This window comes from Schistocerca nitens, chromosome 2 (assembly GCF_023898315.1).
Source record: "Schistocerca nitens isolate TAMUIC-IGC-003100 chromosome 2, iqSchNite1.1, whole genome shotgun sequence".
NCBI classification, from domain to species: Eukaryota; Metazoa; Arthropoda; class Insecta; order Orthoptera; family Acrididae; genus Schistocerca; species Schistocerca nitens.
Window position 1 is genome coordinate 342,938,434 of NC_064615.1, and position 15,632 is coordinate 342,954,065.

The window sequence follows — 15,632 nt, forward strand, 5'->3', positions numbered from 1 at the left end:
CTCGAACAGAATACTGTTTTTTTACGTACATGGCCACTCCCCCACTCCGCAAAGAACTCCTTGAAAAACAGCCAGCTGATCTGTATCCTGATAAAGGAAGCCTCTGAATTGTCAAATTATTTAAGTTTAAGAGAAGATACTGTGGGGAAGGAAGTTTGTCTTCTAACTTGCAATCCAGGAATTTCCCCTCATCCCTGATGGAGCCAACATTTACTTAAATCTTTGTAACTAACCTATATTGTAATGCAGCTTAGTATGTTCCTATTTTGTAAAAGTAATACAGCCCAATTTTTCATCAGGTCACTGTTTAAGTATCTCATTTTATGAGCTATTTTGTGAAATATTAAATTTGGTATAAAAACAACAAATCTGTATAGGTGAACTATGTCTTTGGTTTAATTTAGAAATTAGAAAATTCTGCACTGTATTCTGAATATGAAATTAAAGCTTTACCAACTTCAGGTTTGTACATGTAAGTCTTCAATGTAAAATGTGTCCTGAATAACCAGATTTGGAAAGAGAGAGACTGTAAATAGTTCCGTTCATAAAATTATTGCTTACGTATTCCTTTGAGTAGAGACGTAATGCTTATTCATCTTACCTGGAGAACCTCTGTCTTGAGTCCAAAAAATTGGCATCAATTTCAAATCCCAACTGGAAAAATTATTCAATCCTTTGTGTTAAATGATGGCGACTTTCTTGGCCTCTAGTAAGAAAGTCCTTTTTTTCCTTTGCTATTTGCATGCATAAGTATTGTTCAAGATGTTCTGGAGCAATGTATTCAAACACCATGTGGCAGACAACACACTGGTTTCCCTGGCACTTGCCACAAATGCCACTGCTACAAGGTGGTAATGCCAATATCAGCAGGCAAAATGAGGTGGTGGACGCTGTGGGAAACATCTTTCAGTGCAATTTCATGACAACTGACAATCCGACAGATCAAGCCCACATTGCTGACTGGCTTCTGACTTTTTTTGGTTGTGCGAGCAGTGAACAATAACAATGATCCACTTTCTACTGGGGAAGCCCACCACAATTCAATGTCTCCAACAGAAGATGTCACCATGTTCAAACAGATACTTCCTGCTGTTGCCAGTTACCCTTATGGTGTGTGGTGGAAGGTACTTTGTGTTCCAATATTACCTCTGTCTCCTGTTCCAGTTATGTATGATTCGTGGGGAGGAGGATTGCTGTTAAGCCTCCACGTGAGCTCGAATATCTCTAATTTCGTCTTCATGGTCTTTTCTGTGACATATGTATAAGGACGCAATATACAGGTTGATTGTTCTAGGAATGTAAACACTCAATTTTAACATTAGATCACACTGTGATATAGAATGCCTCTCTTGCAGCGTCTGCCACTGGAGTTAACTTGGCATCTCCGTGACACTTCCACACTTACTGAATGAACCTATAACAAAACTTGCTGTTCTTCTTTAGATCTTCTCTATTCCCTCTATAAATTCTATCTGGTGCAGATCCCAGACTAACAACCAAGGATTGTTTGAATGCTACATACTCTGTTGACAGACTACATTTCCTGAGGATACTTACTATGAATTTCAGTCTGGCATCTGCCTCACCAGCTATTAATTTTATGATACTTAGATTTTTATGGAAGAATTTGCTTCCAGGAATTGATCTGGGGAGGTGGACAGAGAGCGAGGAGATGACTAATAGAAGACAAATAAATACATACCCAGGCAACACCCACTTCTCAACTGGTCATACAATAAATGGTCTTTCTGGGTACGTATTCAACATGTTACATCTGCTGAAGTTCAGGGCCAGTTGCCAGTCTTTCGGCACCAAGCGTTGATCCTCTGCAGGTCTTCCTGCATTTCACTTCAATTTTCTAGCATTGTGATTTCTTTGTATAAAACAGCATCATCATCTATGAAAAGCCTCAGGAATCTTCTGACATTATATACTAGGAGATTATTAAAGATGATGTGACTTACCGAACGAAAGCGCTGGCAGGTCGATAGACACACAAACAAACACAAACACACACACAAAATTCAAGCTTTCGCAACAAACTGTTGCCTCATCAGGAAAGAGGGGAAGGAGAGGGAAAGACGAAAGGATGTGGGTTTTAAGGGAGAGGGTAAGGAGTCATTCCAATCCCGGGAGCGGAAAGACTTACCTTAGGGGGAAAAAAGGACAGGTATACACTCACACACACGCACATATCCATCCACACATATACAGACACATATTTAAAGACAAAGGGTTTGGGCAGAGATGTCAGTCGAGGCGGAAGTGAAGAGGCAAAGATGATGTTGAATGACAGGTGAGGTGTGACTGGCGGCAACTTGAAATTAGCGGAGATTGAGGCCTGGTGGGTAACGGGAAGAGTGTGTGTGGATGGATATGTGCGTGTGTGCGAGTGTATACCTGTCCTTTTTTCCCCCTAAGGTAAGTCTTTCCGCTCCCGGGATTGGAATGACTCCTTACCCTCTCCCTTAAAACCCACATCCTTTAGTCTTTCCCTCTCCTTCCCTCTTTCCTGATGAAGCAACCGTTGGTTGCGAAAGCTTGAATTTTGTGTGTGTGTTTGTGTTTGTTTGTGTGTCTATCAATCTGCCAGCACTTTCGTTTGGTAAGTCACATCATTTTTGTTTTTAGATATATTCAACTACTTGGTATGGTAGAAGAGGTCATGGAGACTGGCAACAACCAAGGGTGCCTGGGTATAATTCTACTTGATGTCTTGAGAGCTTTTGAGTCAATGTGGCACGAGGTGCTCTTGGATAAACTGCATAAACAACAAGCCCCATCATCATGTGTGAGATTGCTCAGAAACTGTCTTCAGCACTGAACCTTTTGCACCTGAGCTGGAAATGGTACTTCGAGCCATCACCCCATCAAATTAGGGCTCAGTGGTGGGCCCCATTATATGATATTTTATGTACTGCGGGATTGCCTCAGAGACAGGGCATGCAGTGCAGTTAGGGGCATACATTGAATATACAGTGCAGTACATGAAGAACTGCAGAGTCAACCTTGTGCAGGCCTGGCTGCAATGTGCTGCATATCAGCTAGTGAACTGGGCCACTATACAGCAGCTCTTGTTTAATGTGACCAAGATGCGAGCCATCATCATCACTAGTAGCACACTTAGGTATTTAAGCAGTGATTCTTCGCACGCTCCACACACGATTGGAACAAGAAGAATCCCCTAAGATGTGGTACTGTGCTAAGTACCCTCCACCATTCAATTCACACTGATTTGCAGAACATGTCTGATGGATATGCAGGCAGTGAATGTCAGTTGCATTGCAATGAGTCCGCATCAGAGACAAACCTGAACAGATGATATCCACTATCTTGGAATCGCACTGGATCAGCATGTAACACCGTGCTACAATGACAACAACAACATCCAGTTCAGGGCACTGTGCACAGTGAAAAGCTTATATCCTTTGTGTTGGAATACCCGTCTACAAATGCTTTATATGACCACTTACTGAGTATGCGGCAGTTGTGTGGGCCCAACACTGCCAAACACCTACATCAGCTGCCTCCATTAAATCCAGAAACAAGCATTGCAGCAGCTCTTCACAAACCTTGGCAGTCAACACATACTGAACCAAATGGCGAGTGTGCAGTTACTGAAAGCAAGATCCCAAGAGATCGAGTGGCAGTTCTATGCGCACTGTGCGCGCTCCATATATGACAACATCTGTGCCCTTGGCCATAAACTTCTATGGCAACACAGAATCAGATGGCCAGATGACCTGCAGCATAGGAATCGCCAGTATTCATCAATGAAAACTGAATAACACTTTGCTTGTGGAAAAATTTTGCATGCATTCTCTTACATCGTGCCCTAACCACACAGACATTCCTTCTGTTAACTGTACTTCCTGTGGCACATTCTGCTGCTCAACTCATGCTGCATCCTTGAGATAATACAGCATATCTGATGGAAATAACAGAAGATCCTAACTGTAATGACAATCAGGAAAGTCTTGCAACATTCTTAAAGTAGCATTTGTAGTTTAAGTGCTAGTGCTGAGACTACACACAACTCTGATGTTCATGAACGTTCATTAAGAAGGGGAGTAAAGGAAAGGAACATATTTCAGGCATGTGCAATAATGATTCAGTATGTACATGGCATTTCACTCTGACAATGTTTCATTAAGTCTGTACACACCAGCTGTTGGAAGTTAGCTCTTCATTATACGAAAGAAAATCACATGCCTCATTTGCTTGCTCATTGTATTATAGATGGGGCAATTTTAATGTTTGATGGAAATTTATAGAATTGAATGTTCAAGTTATGTTTAGAAGAGACTTAAAATAATTGTCACATGATGTCTCTGATTTTGGTATTTCACAAAAATTTGTGTGTGCTGCATTGAATGAAAACTGCATGCCAAATGGAGTACTTGAATTTCCCACTTTTGAGGCAAGCAATCATCTCATTAAATTGACTGGTGATTGCCAAAATTCTCAAATATTAACACTGGAACCAAAGCAGATTTTTAAAGCTTGTCATGTACCATGTGTCACTTCATAGTAAAGTGCTTGCTTTCACTGTGTAATCAAGAGGACTCAATATACTATACTTTAGCAGAACTGGCTTTAAATTGTTCGAAGCACACCTAACTGCTGCTGCCGATGATTATATTTGGTTTGTGGGGCACTCAACTGCACGGTCATGATTGCCCGTACAAATTCCCAATCTTTTCACAGTCCAGTCATGCCACTTTTTTCCCTGAACACATTTGTCATGCATCTGTATGTCAAACAGCTCTGTCACCACTGCTGCTGCCCTGCTTTGTATGGCTTCAGTGTTGGCAGTATTTTTCAGCAGATGTGCTGAAATGTCAACAAGCAGACTGAAGATAACAAGTAATGCCTTGAGGCTGTTTTCAAGTTACCGAGTGGAATCTGTAGGCCCTTGTTGCATGGACAGAAGAGAGACTTTACTAATGAAAACCTTAGGGAATGGATAGTGAACAATGAATTAAAAATGACTACATGACAAAGATGGTTCTTTTACATTATGAATAATTTTGGAAATAGCCTTCTGCCTCAAGCAAATACAAATTATTGTTATTTAAGACCCAAAACACATTTCAGTGAAATTTCACCATCGTCAGGGGTTAATTTATTTTCATGATATCACATACTAATTTTTATGTGGCTTTCATATTTGCAGTACAGCTGATTTGCTTCAGTTTGTCATCCTTAGTTGATTCTGCTTTTTCATATCACACTATCGATCAGTGTGTTACAAAGCACAGTTTCATTTACCTTGTACAAGCATAAAAACTCAGAATCAACAAAAATGACAAACTGGAGCAAAATACCAAGTGTACTGCGAATGTCAGACAGACCCATAATTACCATCATGTGATACTAAGAAAATAAATGAACCCACTGACAAAGGAGAAACTTCAATGAAACATATTTGGGTGTTTAAACAAAAGGCAGAATGGTATTTCCATAATTATATATTAGGAAGCAAACAAAGACAACAAAGAGGTTTCAATCACAAGGCAAATGTTTTGTATCATTTCTTTTATTGCCACCTCTTTTTTCTTCTCTCAGCAACATCGAAGTCAATGCCACCCACAAAAGGACATTGTACAGACAGTAACAATACATTAATAAACCATGTTCAGACTCTGGACTACTACTAACGGTAAGTTTTATATGCTTGCTAGGTTAAATGCAAGAGTAAGATGAGAAGGAAATAACCAAGTTGAATATGACAGATTAACTTAAAAAGAGAGCAAATGGAATTAAATAAGTCTTTCAAATTATATTTAAAGGCAGAAATGTACATAAAGAAGGTATGAGGGGAAAATTCCTGTGCAATTATTAGTGGTAACTTGATTTGGATAGATTTCGGTTGATGAGTTATCTTTTACCTATGGTAAAGCTGCAATGCGTGGTACTGTCCAGGTCCACTGGATGATTACACGCAATATAGAGTTACCAGTTAACTAAAAATGATTAACAGTGTTTCAAAGCGTGACTGGTTTATTACAATTCCACGGATGGTGAGAGGTCACTGTGAGATGTTGGAAGGATTTTAGGCAGTGAGAGACAAAACTAAATCCCTGATTTAGAAGTTGCTTTCTATTTTCTGATTTCAAGAGTGAAATATGATGTAATACTACTTCTTTTGCATCTTGACTAGGCATTATCCTCATAGTCACCATAGGCCATGAAATTTTCTAACACAGAAGCTCATTAGGATTGTTTCAAGATATGCTATTTACAAGACCACTGATAACTCATTGTGAGGGTATGTTGGAACAGATCCAATGCCCACAACATCCACTAGCTTAAAGCAGAAAACACAAACTGCTGCTTGTTGATGGGCTTAGTAGAAGCGGATACTTGGATAGGCAACAATCATCTTGAGTATCTATCAATTTATAATACATTGAAGTGCCAAAGAAAGTGGTATAGGCATGTGTGTTCAAATACAGAGATGTGCAAACAGACAGAATATGGCACTGTGGTTGGCAATGCCTATATAAGACAATCTGGCACTGTTGTCAGATCAGTTACTGCGGCTACAATGGCAGGTTAGCAAGATTTATGTGAGTTTGAATGTGGTGTTACAGGCGGTGCACGTATGATGTGACACAGTATTTCCCATACGACCACTTCACGAGTTTTCCATGAATATCAGGAATCCGGCAAAACATCAAATTTCCGACATTGTTGTGCCCGGAGAAAGATCCTACAAGAACAGGACCAATGATGATTGAAGTGAATTGTTCAATGTGACAGAAGTGCAGCCCTTGGGCAATTACAGCAGGATAATGTAAATCCTCACATGTCCAGAATGGCTACAGAGTGGCTCCAGGAAAACTCTTCCAAGTTTAAAGACCACCAAACTCCACAGACATGAACATTATTGAGCATATCTGGGATGCCTTGCAATGTGCTGTTCAGAAGAGGTCTCCACCCCTCGAACTCTTACAGATTTATGGACAGCCCTACAAGGTTCATGGTGTCAATTCCCTCCAGCACACAACTACAGACATTAATCCAATCCATGCCACATTGTGTTGTGGCAGTTCTTCATGCTTGTGGGGGCCCTACACATTATTAGGCAGATGTACCAGTTTCTTTGTCTCTTTAGTGTATTTCAGCATATTTGCTTACTGCTAATACAAATGATTCTGCATTCCTGGTACTCTCCTGTTCACTTTACATATTTGAAAGAAATTCTGGAAGACCAAGCCAGATGTCCATCTACATAATGACAAACACTTCACAATGTTTTTCTTTGAAAAAATTGAACTAGTGTACTTTCTTCTTTTGATAAACACATTTTTGATTCGTAAATAGGTGTCCCTGTGATAACATTATATAATTTGCAGTGTTGACAACACTGTGGTAAAGGGTGGAGCAAAGTGCTATAGATGTGTAGCAGCCACAGGCTTTCTTTTCCCGACTTGATAGCAGGAGTGGGCAATTTGCTGTTCAATACTTCTTTAATTAGTGTTGACTTTTTTTGGACTACCAAGGATAAAAAGACTAACAGTAATCCAGTCCTTCATTCTTGAATTATGGGTTTCTGCCTAACTTTAAATGGATACAGTGGTACTCTGCAAAGAAGACTGGAAGTAAGTTTAAAATGTGTGTATGACTGAGGGATGTTTTCTCAAAAGAAGTTAGTACTGATACATGATAGTGAGTGTTTAATGCAGAGAACAAGCACAAATGGAGTTTACCATTTGCGGAAAAATCACATTTAAACAGGTAGCCAGGAATTCCCCATTTTTACAAATGTGAAGCGAATGCCCTAATTTACTATGTTATCAGTACAAAACATGAGGAGCTTACTAACATCTGCCACATAATTGAAATTGTTTACAGTGAAGTGATATAAAGCAGATGATCAAACTTTATGGACAACTAGAGGAACAGGAGACCACCGAAAAGAAATTTTAGTTTGTCAGTTCAGGATTTTCTCACCTGTTATAAACAGATGGGTGAAAATTTCCAAACTCTTGTAATGTGAGTTGAACATTAGGGTGCCAATTAGATACGGGAATGAGGAAGACAATCAATACAGTGATGGCATTCTGGGTCCACTTTGGCATCGAATTCAGATGCAACAGATCACGACAACAGACTTCTGTAATAATCCTAGAATTTTCTTGACTAATTTTTCATGTCAGATCAATCCATAAATGCAATCAGATTCTGGAAGACTTTCAGAACAGTTTGTCAGACCACACTAAACAAGAGGCAAGAGTAACTGTTAAAAGTGAGGTATTAGTTGCCTAACTCAAGCTCAACTCCTCACCATATGTAGAGCAGCCAAGTGTGTAACCAGTTTTCTTTGAAACATTTGTAAACCAACCTGATCTAACGTCAAGTAACTTCTCTCTCTTCATTATTTTGAAGAGCCTATGATCAAAAACTCAACAACTAGGAAGGGAGTTTATAGTAGAGGTATGTGATGCTGGTGCATAAATATTTATACCTGGCTCCTCAAAGGCTTTGAATGCCACGGTGATTAAGATGAGAAATAGTGGTACACTTGTGTAATATGCCTTGTAAGTTTTACAAATAAATATACATTTTTTTCTTTGTGTGAAATGTACCATAATCCCATAAAAGGGAAAATTCAGTCAAGATAACTATCAAATTATGAGACAGAACTGCTGGCCACTACTTACCTTGAGGCAGCAAAATTTCAGTACTGCCAAAAGACACATCAAAGTACATACATATTCCAGAATTTGAAACACGAACAGCTGCTAGCATGAGTTTCTTAGAAGTAGATACCTTAGGGGTTGCGAAATAACTCAAATCGCTTGATACGGGCAAGTCTTCAGGTCCAGATTATATACAGATTAGGTTCCTTTCAGACTACGCCGATACAATAGCTCCCTACTTAGCAATCATATACAACCGCTCGCTCAGCAATAGATCTGTACCTACAGACTGGAAAATTGCGCAGGTCGCACCAGTGTTTAAGAAGGGTAGTAGGAGTAATCCATCTCATTACAGACCTATATCATTGACGTCTGTTTGCAGTAGGGTTTTGGAGCATATATTGTATTCAAACATTATGAATCACCTCGAAGGGAACGATCTATTGATACGTAATCAGCATGGTTTCAGAAAACATTGTTCTTGTGCAACGCAGCTAGCTCTTTATTCACATGAAGTAATGGCCGCTATCGACAGGGGATCTCAAGTTGATTCCGTATTTCTAGATTTCCGGAAAGCTTTTGACACCGTTCCTCACAAGCGACTTCTAATCAAGCTGCGAGCCTATGGGGTATCGTCTCAGTTGTGTGACTGGATTCGTGATTTCCTGTCAGGAAGGTCGCAGTTCGTAGTAATAGACGGCAAATCATCGAGTAAAACTGAAGTGATGTCAGGTGTTCCCCAGGGAAGTGTCCTGGGACCTCTGCTGTTCCTGATCTATATAAATGACCTGGGTGATAATCTGAGCAGTTCTCTTAGGTTGTTCGCAGCTGATACTGTAATTTACCATCTAGTAAGGTCATCCGAAGACCAGTATCAGTTGCAAAGCGATTTAGAAAAGATTGCTGTATGGTGTGGCAGGTGGCAGTTGACACTAAGTAATGAAAAGTGTGAGGTGATCCACATGAGTTCCAAAAGAAATCCGTTGGAATTTGATTACTCAATAAATAGTACAATTCTCATGGTTGTCAATTCAACTAAGTACCTGGGTGTTAAAATTACGAACAACTTCAGTTGGAAAGACCACATACATAATATTGTGGGGAAGGCGAGCCAAAGGTTGTGTTTCATTGGCAGGACACTTAGAAGATGCAACAAGTCCACTAAAGAGACAGCTTACACTACACTCGTTCGTCCTCTGTTAGAATATTGCTGCGCGGTGTGGGATCCTTACCAGGTGGGATTGACGGAGGACACCGAAAGGGTGCAAAAAAAGGGCAGCTCTTTTTGTATTATCACATAATAGGGGAGAGAGTGTGGCAGATATGATACGCTAGTTGGAATGGAAGTCATTAAAGCAAAGACGTTTTTCGTCACGGCGAGATCTATTTACAAAATTTCAGTCACCAACTTTCTCTTCCGAATTTTGTTGAGCCCAACCTACATAGGTGGGAATGATCATCAAAATAAAATAAGAGAAATCAGAGTTCGAACAGAAAGGTTTAGGTGTTCGTTTTTCCCACGCGCTGTTCGGGAGTGGAATGGCAGGTAGATAGTATGATTGTGGTTCGATGAACCCTCTGCCAAGCATTTAAATGTGAATTGCAGAGTAATCGTGTAGATGTAGATGAGTACAGAGAGAAAGGTTGGGGTAGGTTAAAAAGCAAAAAGGAGGTCACTCAGACCCCTAAATGGTGCAAACCCTACTGCTGTAAGGTGTTGCTGGTGCTGCTGCATCCACATAACCATCGAGGAACTGTTCAGGCTGTATAAATGTTCTTGTGTGGTTGACATTTACAAGGGATGAGGCCCTGAAGGGTGTATCATCATCTGGCACCAGAAAATGATACAGAAAACAACTGTTTGATCATGTGCATTGTCTGTTAACATAGAGCACCCTGACCTATACCTTCAATGAGACTATACACCATATCATCCCTTCCACATACAATTGTTTCCAAAACATGCTATGAACATATGAGGCATTGAGAGCACAAGCGGACTAACCTATACTTTTTGTGCATTTAAGGTACTGACACAATGTGATAACGGTATACGATTATTATGCAATGCCTATTGATATTTGACTTATCTGAACGTTTGTCGCATTTAGCAATGTACACATTGCTGTTGCACTCAACGGCCGATAGATACCATTGACAGCAGGAGTGAACTATGCATCATAATCCATTTGTACTCTGTGCTCTCGGTCCACTGTCACTGCGCATGATGCCGGCAAACGAAGGACTTGTGAATTCAGTGTGGAACAATGTATTGGGTAAGTGACCACAATGAAGTTTATGTCAGTTGTTCATCACGGAAGCCCCTGCAGAAACTGAGGAGGAGCATTTGCAAGGTTAGTTGTTGTGTTTCTTTCTTTGTTTGCGGATAACACTGTCAAATGTACACTAACGTGTTCATATTCAAAGATGTCCAGAGGTATCTCAAACAGTGACTGTTCACAAAATGCAAGCTGTTTTCCACACGAAAACGCAATGAAATACAAACAATACTTTACTTATTGCTATTGTTATGTGTACAACGAAGTATGAGCAAAGTAAATTTGTGCTTTTGAGTTTATTTTTTATAAATTAAATAATTTTTGAAGATTAGTAAATTTTAAATGAAAGTACTTATACACACACACACACACACACACACACACACACACACACACACACACACACACACACACACACATATCCATCCGCACATACACAGACACAAGCAGACATGTCTGCTTGTGTGTGTGTGTGTGTGTGTGTGTGTGTGTGTGTGTGTGTGGGAGCGCGCGCGCGCACGTGAGTGTATACCCGTCCTTTTTTCCCCCTAAGGTAAGTCTTTCCGCTCCCGTGATTGGAATGACTCCTTACCCTCTCCCTTAAAACCCACATCCTTTCGTCTTTCCCTCTCCTTCCTTCTTTCCTGACGAAGCAACCGTGGGTTGTGAAAGCTAGAATTTTGTGTGTATGTTTGTGTTAGTTTGTGTGTCTATCGACCTGCCAGCGCTTCGTTTGGTAAGTCACATCTTTGTTTTTAGATATATATTTTTCCCACGTGGAATGTTTCCCTCTATTATATATACAAGAGGAAGACAAGCCATCCTGAGCTTACATTTCAGCAAGATAATGCCTGCCCTCACATGGCAAGAGTTTTTACTGCTCGACTTCATGCTTGCAAAACTGTACCTTGCCCAGCAAGGCTGCCAGATCTCTCCCCTGTTGTGAACTTTTGGAGCATTATGGGGAGGGTCCAGCAAACAGCTCAGGTTTTTGACGAACTAACACACCAAGTGGACAGAATACGGCACGATGTCCCTCAGGAGAACATCCAACACCTCAGTCAGTCAATGTCAAGCCAAATAACTGCTTGCATAAGGACCAGAGGTGGACCAACACATTATTGACTTCCTCAGTTTGCTGTTCATGTACATCACATTCATCAATTTCCATTGTTGTGGCTGATTCGTTTGTTTGATGTGGCTGGATTGCTGTGCCACCTACCACACTCCCCAGACTAAAGCCCTTGTGACTTCACAATGTGATTCCTAAGACAAAAGAAGAACTTCATAGCATTCACTTCAGAACTATTACAGACATTTATCTGGCAGCAGACTGATCTACTCACACTATCAACACTACTGGCACTGCTTAAGAGTATACTGAATGACAGTAAAACTTTAAACATGTGTCCAATTTGTATAAATTGTATATAAATAGTTGCCACAATTAAAGTTCCAACCCTTGTAGAATTTAGAGAGAGAGAGAGAGAGAGAGAGAGAGAGAGAGAGAGAGAGAGAGATAAAGATATGAGGAACAGCGGAAATACTAAACTCATCAGGTTAAAAAGGGACATTGTTCACAAAAAAATTCTACAAATGTCATAGCAACGAGGTGCTTTATTTAAGCTTGAAGACTAGTCACATTTCGTTGTTGTTGCCCGATAGTAGAAAAAACTGACCAAAACACAAAACTTTCGAAAACACACACACGTTTCCCCATATTTTCTCTATTCCTGGCATTTGGAGAGTGCCTTTATTTTATTTCTTATTGTGTTTATATTTCTGTGCTGTTCGTTTTCAGAGGTTCATTACAAAACCCCTGTGAAAGTAATTAGTGCTGATACTTAGATGCAATTCTAACTACGGTATTTCCACAATTTTTCATAAAACAATGAAGTTCTATGATTAAATAAAGATATCATAAAAATGTTTTACTTGAAATCTGAGTGTTTGATGTTTTATATTAAATGGAACAAGTTATAGTTAATGCTATATTTCAGTACGTTCATAGCAATTATGATCTGTGGACAATACTATATTTTGTAGTGTTTACAAATCTATTACAATAAGGAATTATTATCATAAATATAATTCTTAAATTTATTAATAAATATACAATATAATAATGTAATAAACACAGCACATTACTTTTCAGTCAGTCTGTATCACAAGAGAGACAATAATGATATCCCACAATACATTTTATGCACACAAACAGGAGACGGAGCAAACTACATTTAATGGTAATATATTTTTGTGTCAGACACCCCACAATAATTTTACAGGTAATCAGAGATCACCTTACTGTTCATTGTGTGATACTTATGACTTGAAAAAGTTAGTTTCAGTACCACTTTGGTAAATACTGAATGTCAGTTTTACTGTTTAAATGTCTGGTAAGCATTAGCCGCCACTATAAACAATACTGGCACATAAATTAAGAGCCACTGACACTACAATGATCAAACTGATGTGTAGTGAAGGCACTAACCTACAAAACTGAGTTGTTGAACCCAACTTTTAAATTAGTGTTTTAACATGTTAAAGTCCAAAATAAACACACTGAGCTTTCACTCACAAAGTAAATGTTTTAAAATGTCAAAATATTTGGTATCAGTCATTGAATTAATTAAAAATTATCCAAAACCTAACACTGAAGGATGAGAGCGTTACTTTAAGATAGGTAACCATAACTTCACTGCTTCAGTTCCACTGTCCGTACTAAAAACATTAAAAACCATGCAGATAATTAAGCTGATGCAAAAATCCAGATAGTGTAATGCAATTAAAAGTTCAGATAGCACCATGAATAAATGCATAAAGAAACGTTTGACAGTGCAGGTACATAATACACCCCCCCAAAATCCAAAATATGCTTTCCTCAATATCTTCGTCCAAAATTAGCATTCACAATCTTCATAAAAAAATTTATAAGAAAGATATAGGAAACAGAGATCATAGACATCAAAATACCACTGCTTGCCAGTGTACTAATTCTTCAGCAATCTCTGAAGTATATGGAACTATTTATTCTTCTGTGACATATTAAAACTTGTATCTAGACTAGTAACAATATAAACTAGTAGGGTCCAGAACCCATAGGCTACACTTCAGCACCATGCCCGCCCTCATAATCCTGATAAAGTAGTATATGGTCAGGCGACGTTAGAGCTGCTGGCCCATCTGGTGAACCAGTGCCATACGTCCTCCTCAAAACTGATATTCCCTCAGCAGGTGTCTGCACACTCACAACATCTGGTTGCCTTAAAACAGAGGGCCGAAGAACAGCTGGAACAAAGCGGTGCTGGGATGTGTGAACTGTCCCATTTCCACTGTTGTGCTCAGGGCTTGTGTGTGTTGAAGAACTGGGAGACTGCCAATTGTTGTGCGTGCCATTCTGTAAAAATTGTAAAATTTGTGAGCTTCACTTTCTCATACTAAACACTGACAAACAGTAGCAACAAAAATGTATATGTCAAAACAATGCAATCACATTAGGACCACTATCATCTAGCTGATAAACTACAAATGATTAACAGACCATATTGAGGAGAATACCTGACAGCATTACTTTACAATTTCATGAAAGTCATGTACATAAAAGTTGTTAAAGTAATTCACTTTGCCATTTTCTGTCACATATGAAAGTAAACTAGTATTAACACCAATGAAAAAATAAGAGTTAGAATATACATCCAACATTTTCTATTTTCATCAACTGAAAATATAATAAGTTTTATATAAGTCTCTCTCTCCCTCTCCCTCCCACTCTCCCTCTCCCTCCCCCCCACACCACACCTACCTACCGTAGCTGCACTTTAATGCCAGTAATTTTGTTATGGTGAGTAAGCTATAGTATGCAGAATGATGTGAGCTGTCCTTGTGTGGCTGCTTGTTCAGGTACACATAGCTCATTATATGCATTCTCCCCACTCCCGACCCCCACTGCTCCAACGCAAGGTGCATTGCTACATGCAGCATCACTGTCGAGTGGTTTGTGTGTGGAGGGGTGTTGGCTGGAATGCACATCTACGCAATGTGCTATCGAAGTAGCTGTACATTATATGACTTCCACATTATGCAACAAATTTAATAGTTTTTTAACACTGTTTATGTTTGTTGATGTAAAGAAATATGTTCCATTCCCAACCTCTTAGGAGCTTTTTAGAGTAGCCTACATTCTTCCTTGGGGTTCAAGCTATACTCATACCAAATTTAATTGAAATCATTTCAATGCCGTAGTCATGGAAACATAACAAGAGTTACATTTGGATTTATATATAAGCAGGATGTTAAAAAAAGGATGCTGGGATTTTGAAAAAGTGCTACTGAAATTTGTTCAACTTAAGAGAATATAACTGTTCTATTTATTGTGTCGTATGAGTCTTAACCTTGACATATGCAAGGAGTTGTCTACTGGCATGTGACACACCCCAGTACGATGTTGACAGTGCAACAGAATGCACAGTGGTTCTTGGGTATGCTGAGTTTAAATCAACTATTAGTGTGCAGCACTGCTTTTCGGAAACTTATCCAGGACAAAATGTACCTGACAGGTCAACCAGTTTCGAGACACAGGAAGTGTGTTGTAAAGCCAGCTGACGGCAAGTGAAGACAAATGGTGAAATCATGCACTCTTATATCAGAAGACTGAAAAAAAATCTCTTGCTTGACGAAGTCATCAGTTGAACATACCAAACACTTT

At 39.4% G+C, this 15,632-nt stretch overlaps 1 protein-coding gene across 2 annotated transcripts in view; it reads right to left on the reverse strand.

Annotated features, from left to right (window-relative positions):
• Nucleotides 1-12,526: 12,526 nt before the first annotated feature.
• The window catches only part of LOC126236148 (CSC1-like protein 2), a 208,804-nt gene continuing 205,698 nt past the window's right edge, over nt 12,527-15,632 (reverse strand). For both annotated transcript variants that reach the window (XM_049945233.1, XM_049945232.1), the window contains exon 16: nt 12,527-14,324. In XM_049945233.1, coding sequence (XP_049801190.1) covers nt 14,031-14,324 — 294 coding nt within the window. In that variant the 3' untranslated portion in view covers nt 12,527-14,030. The remainder of the gene's footprint in view (nt 14,325-15,632) is intronic.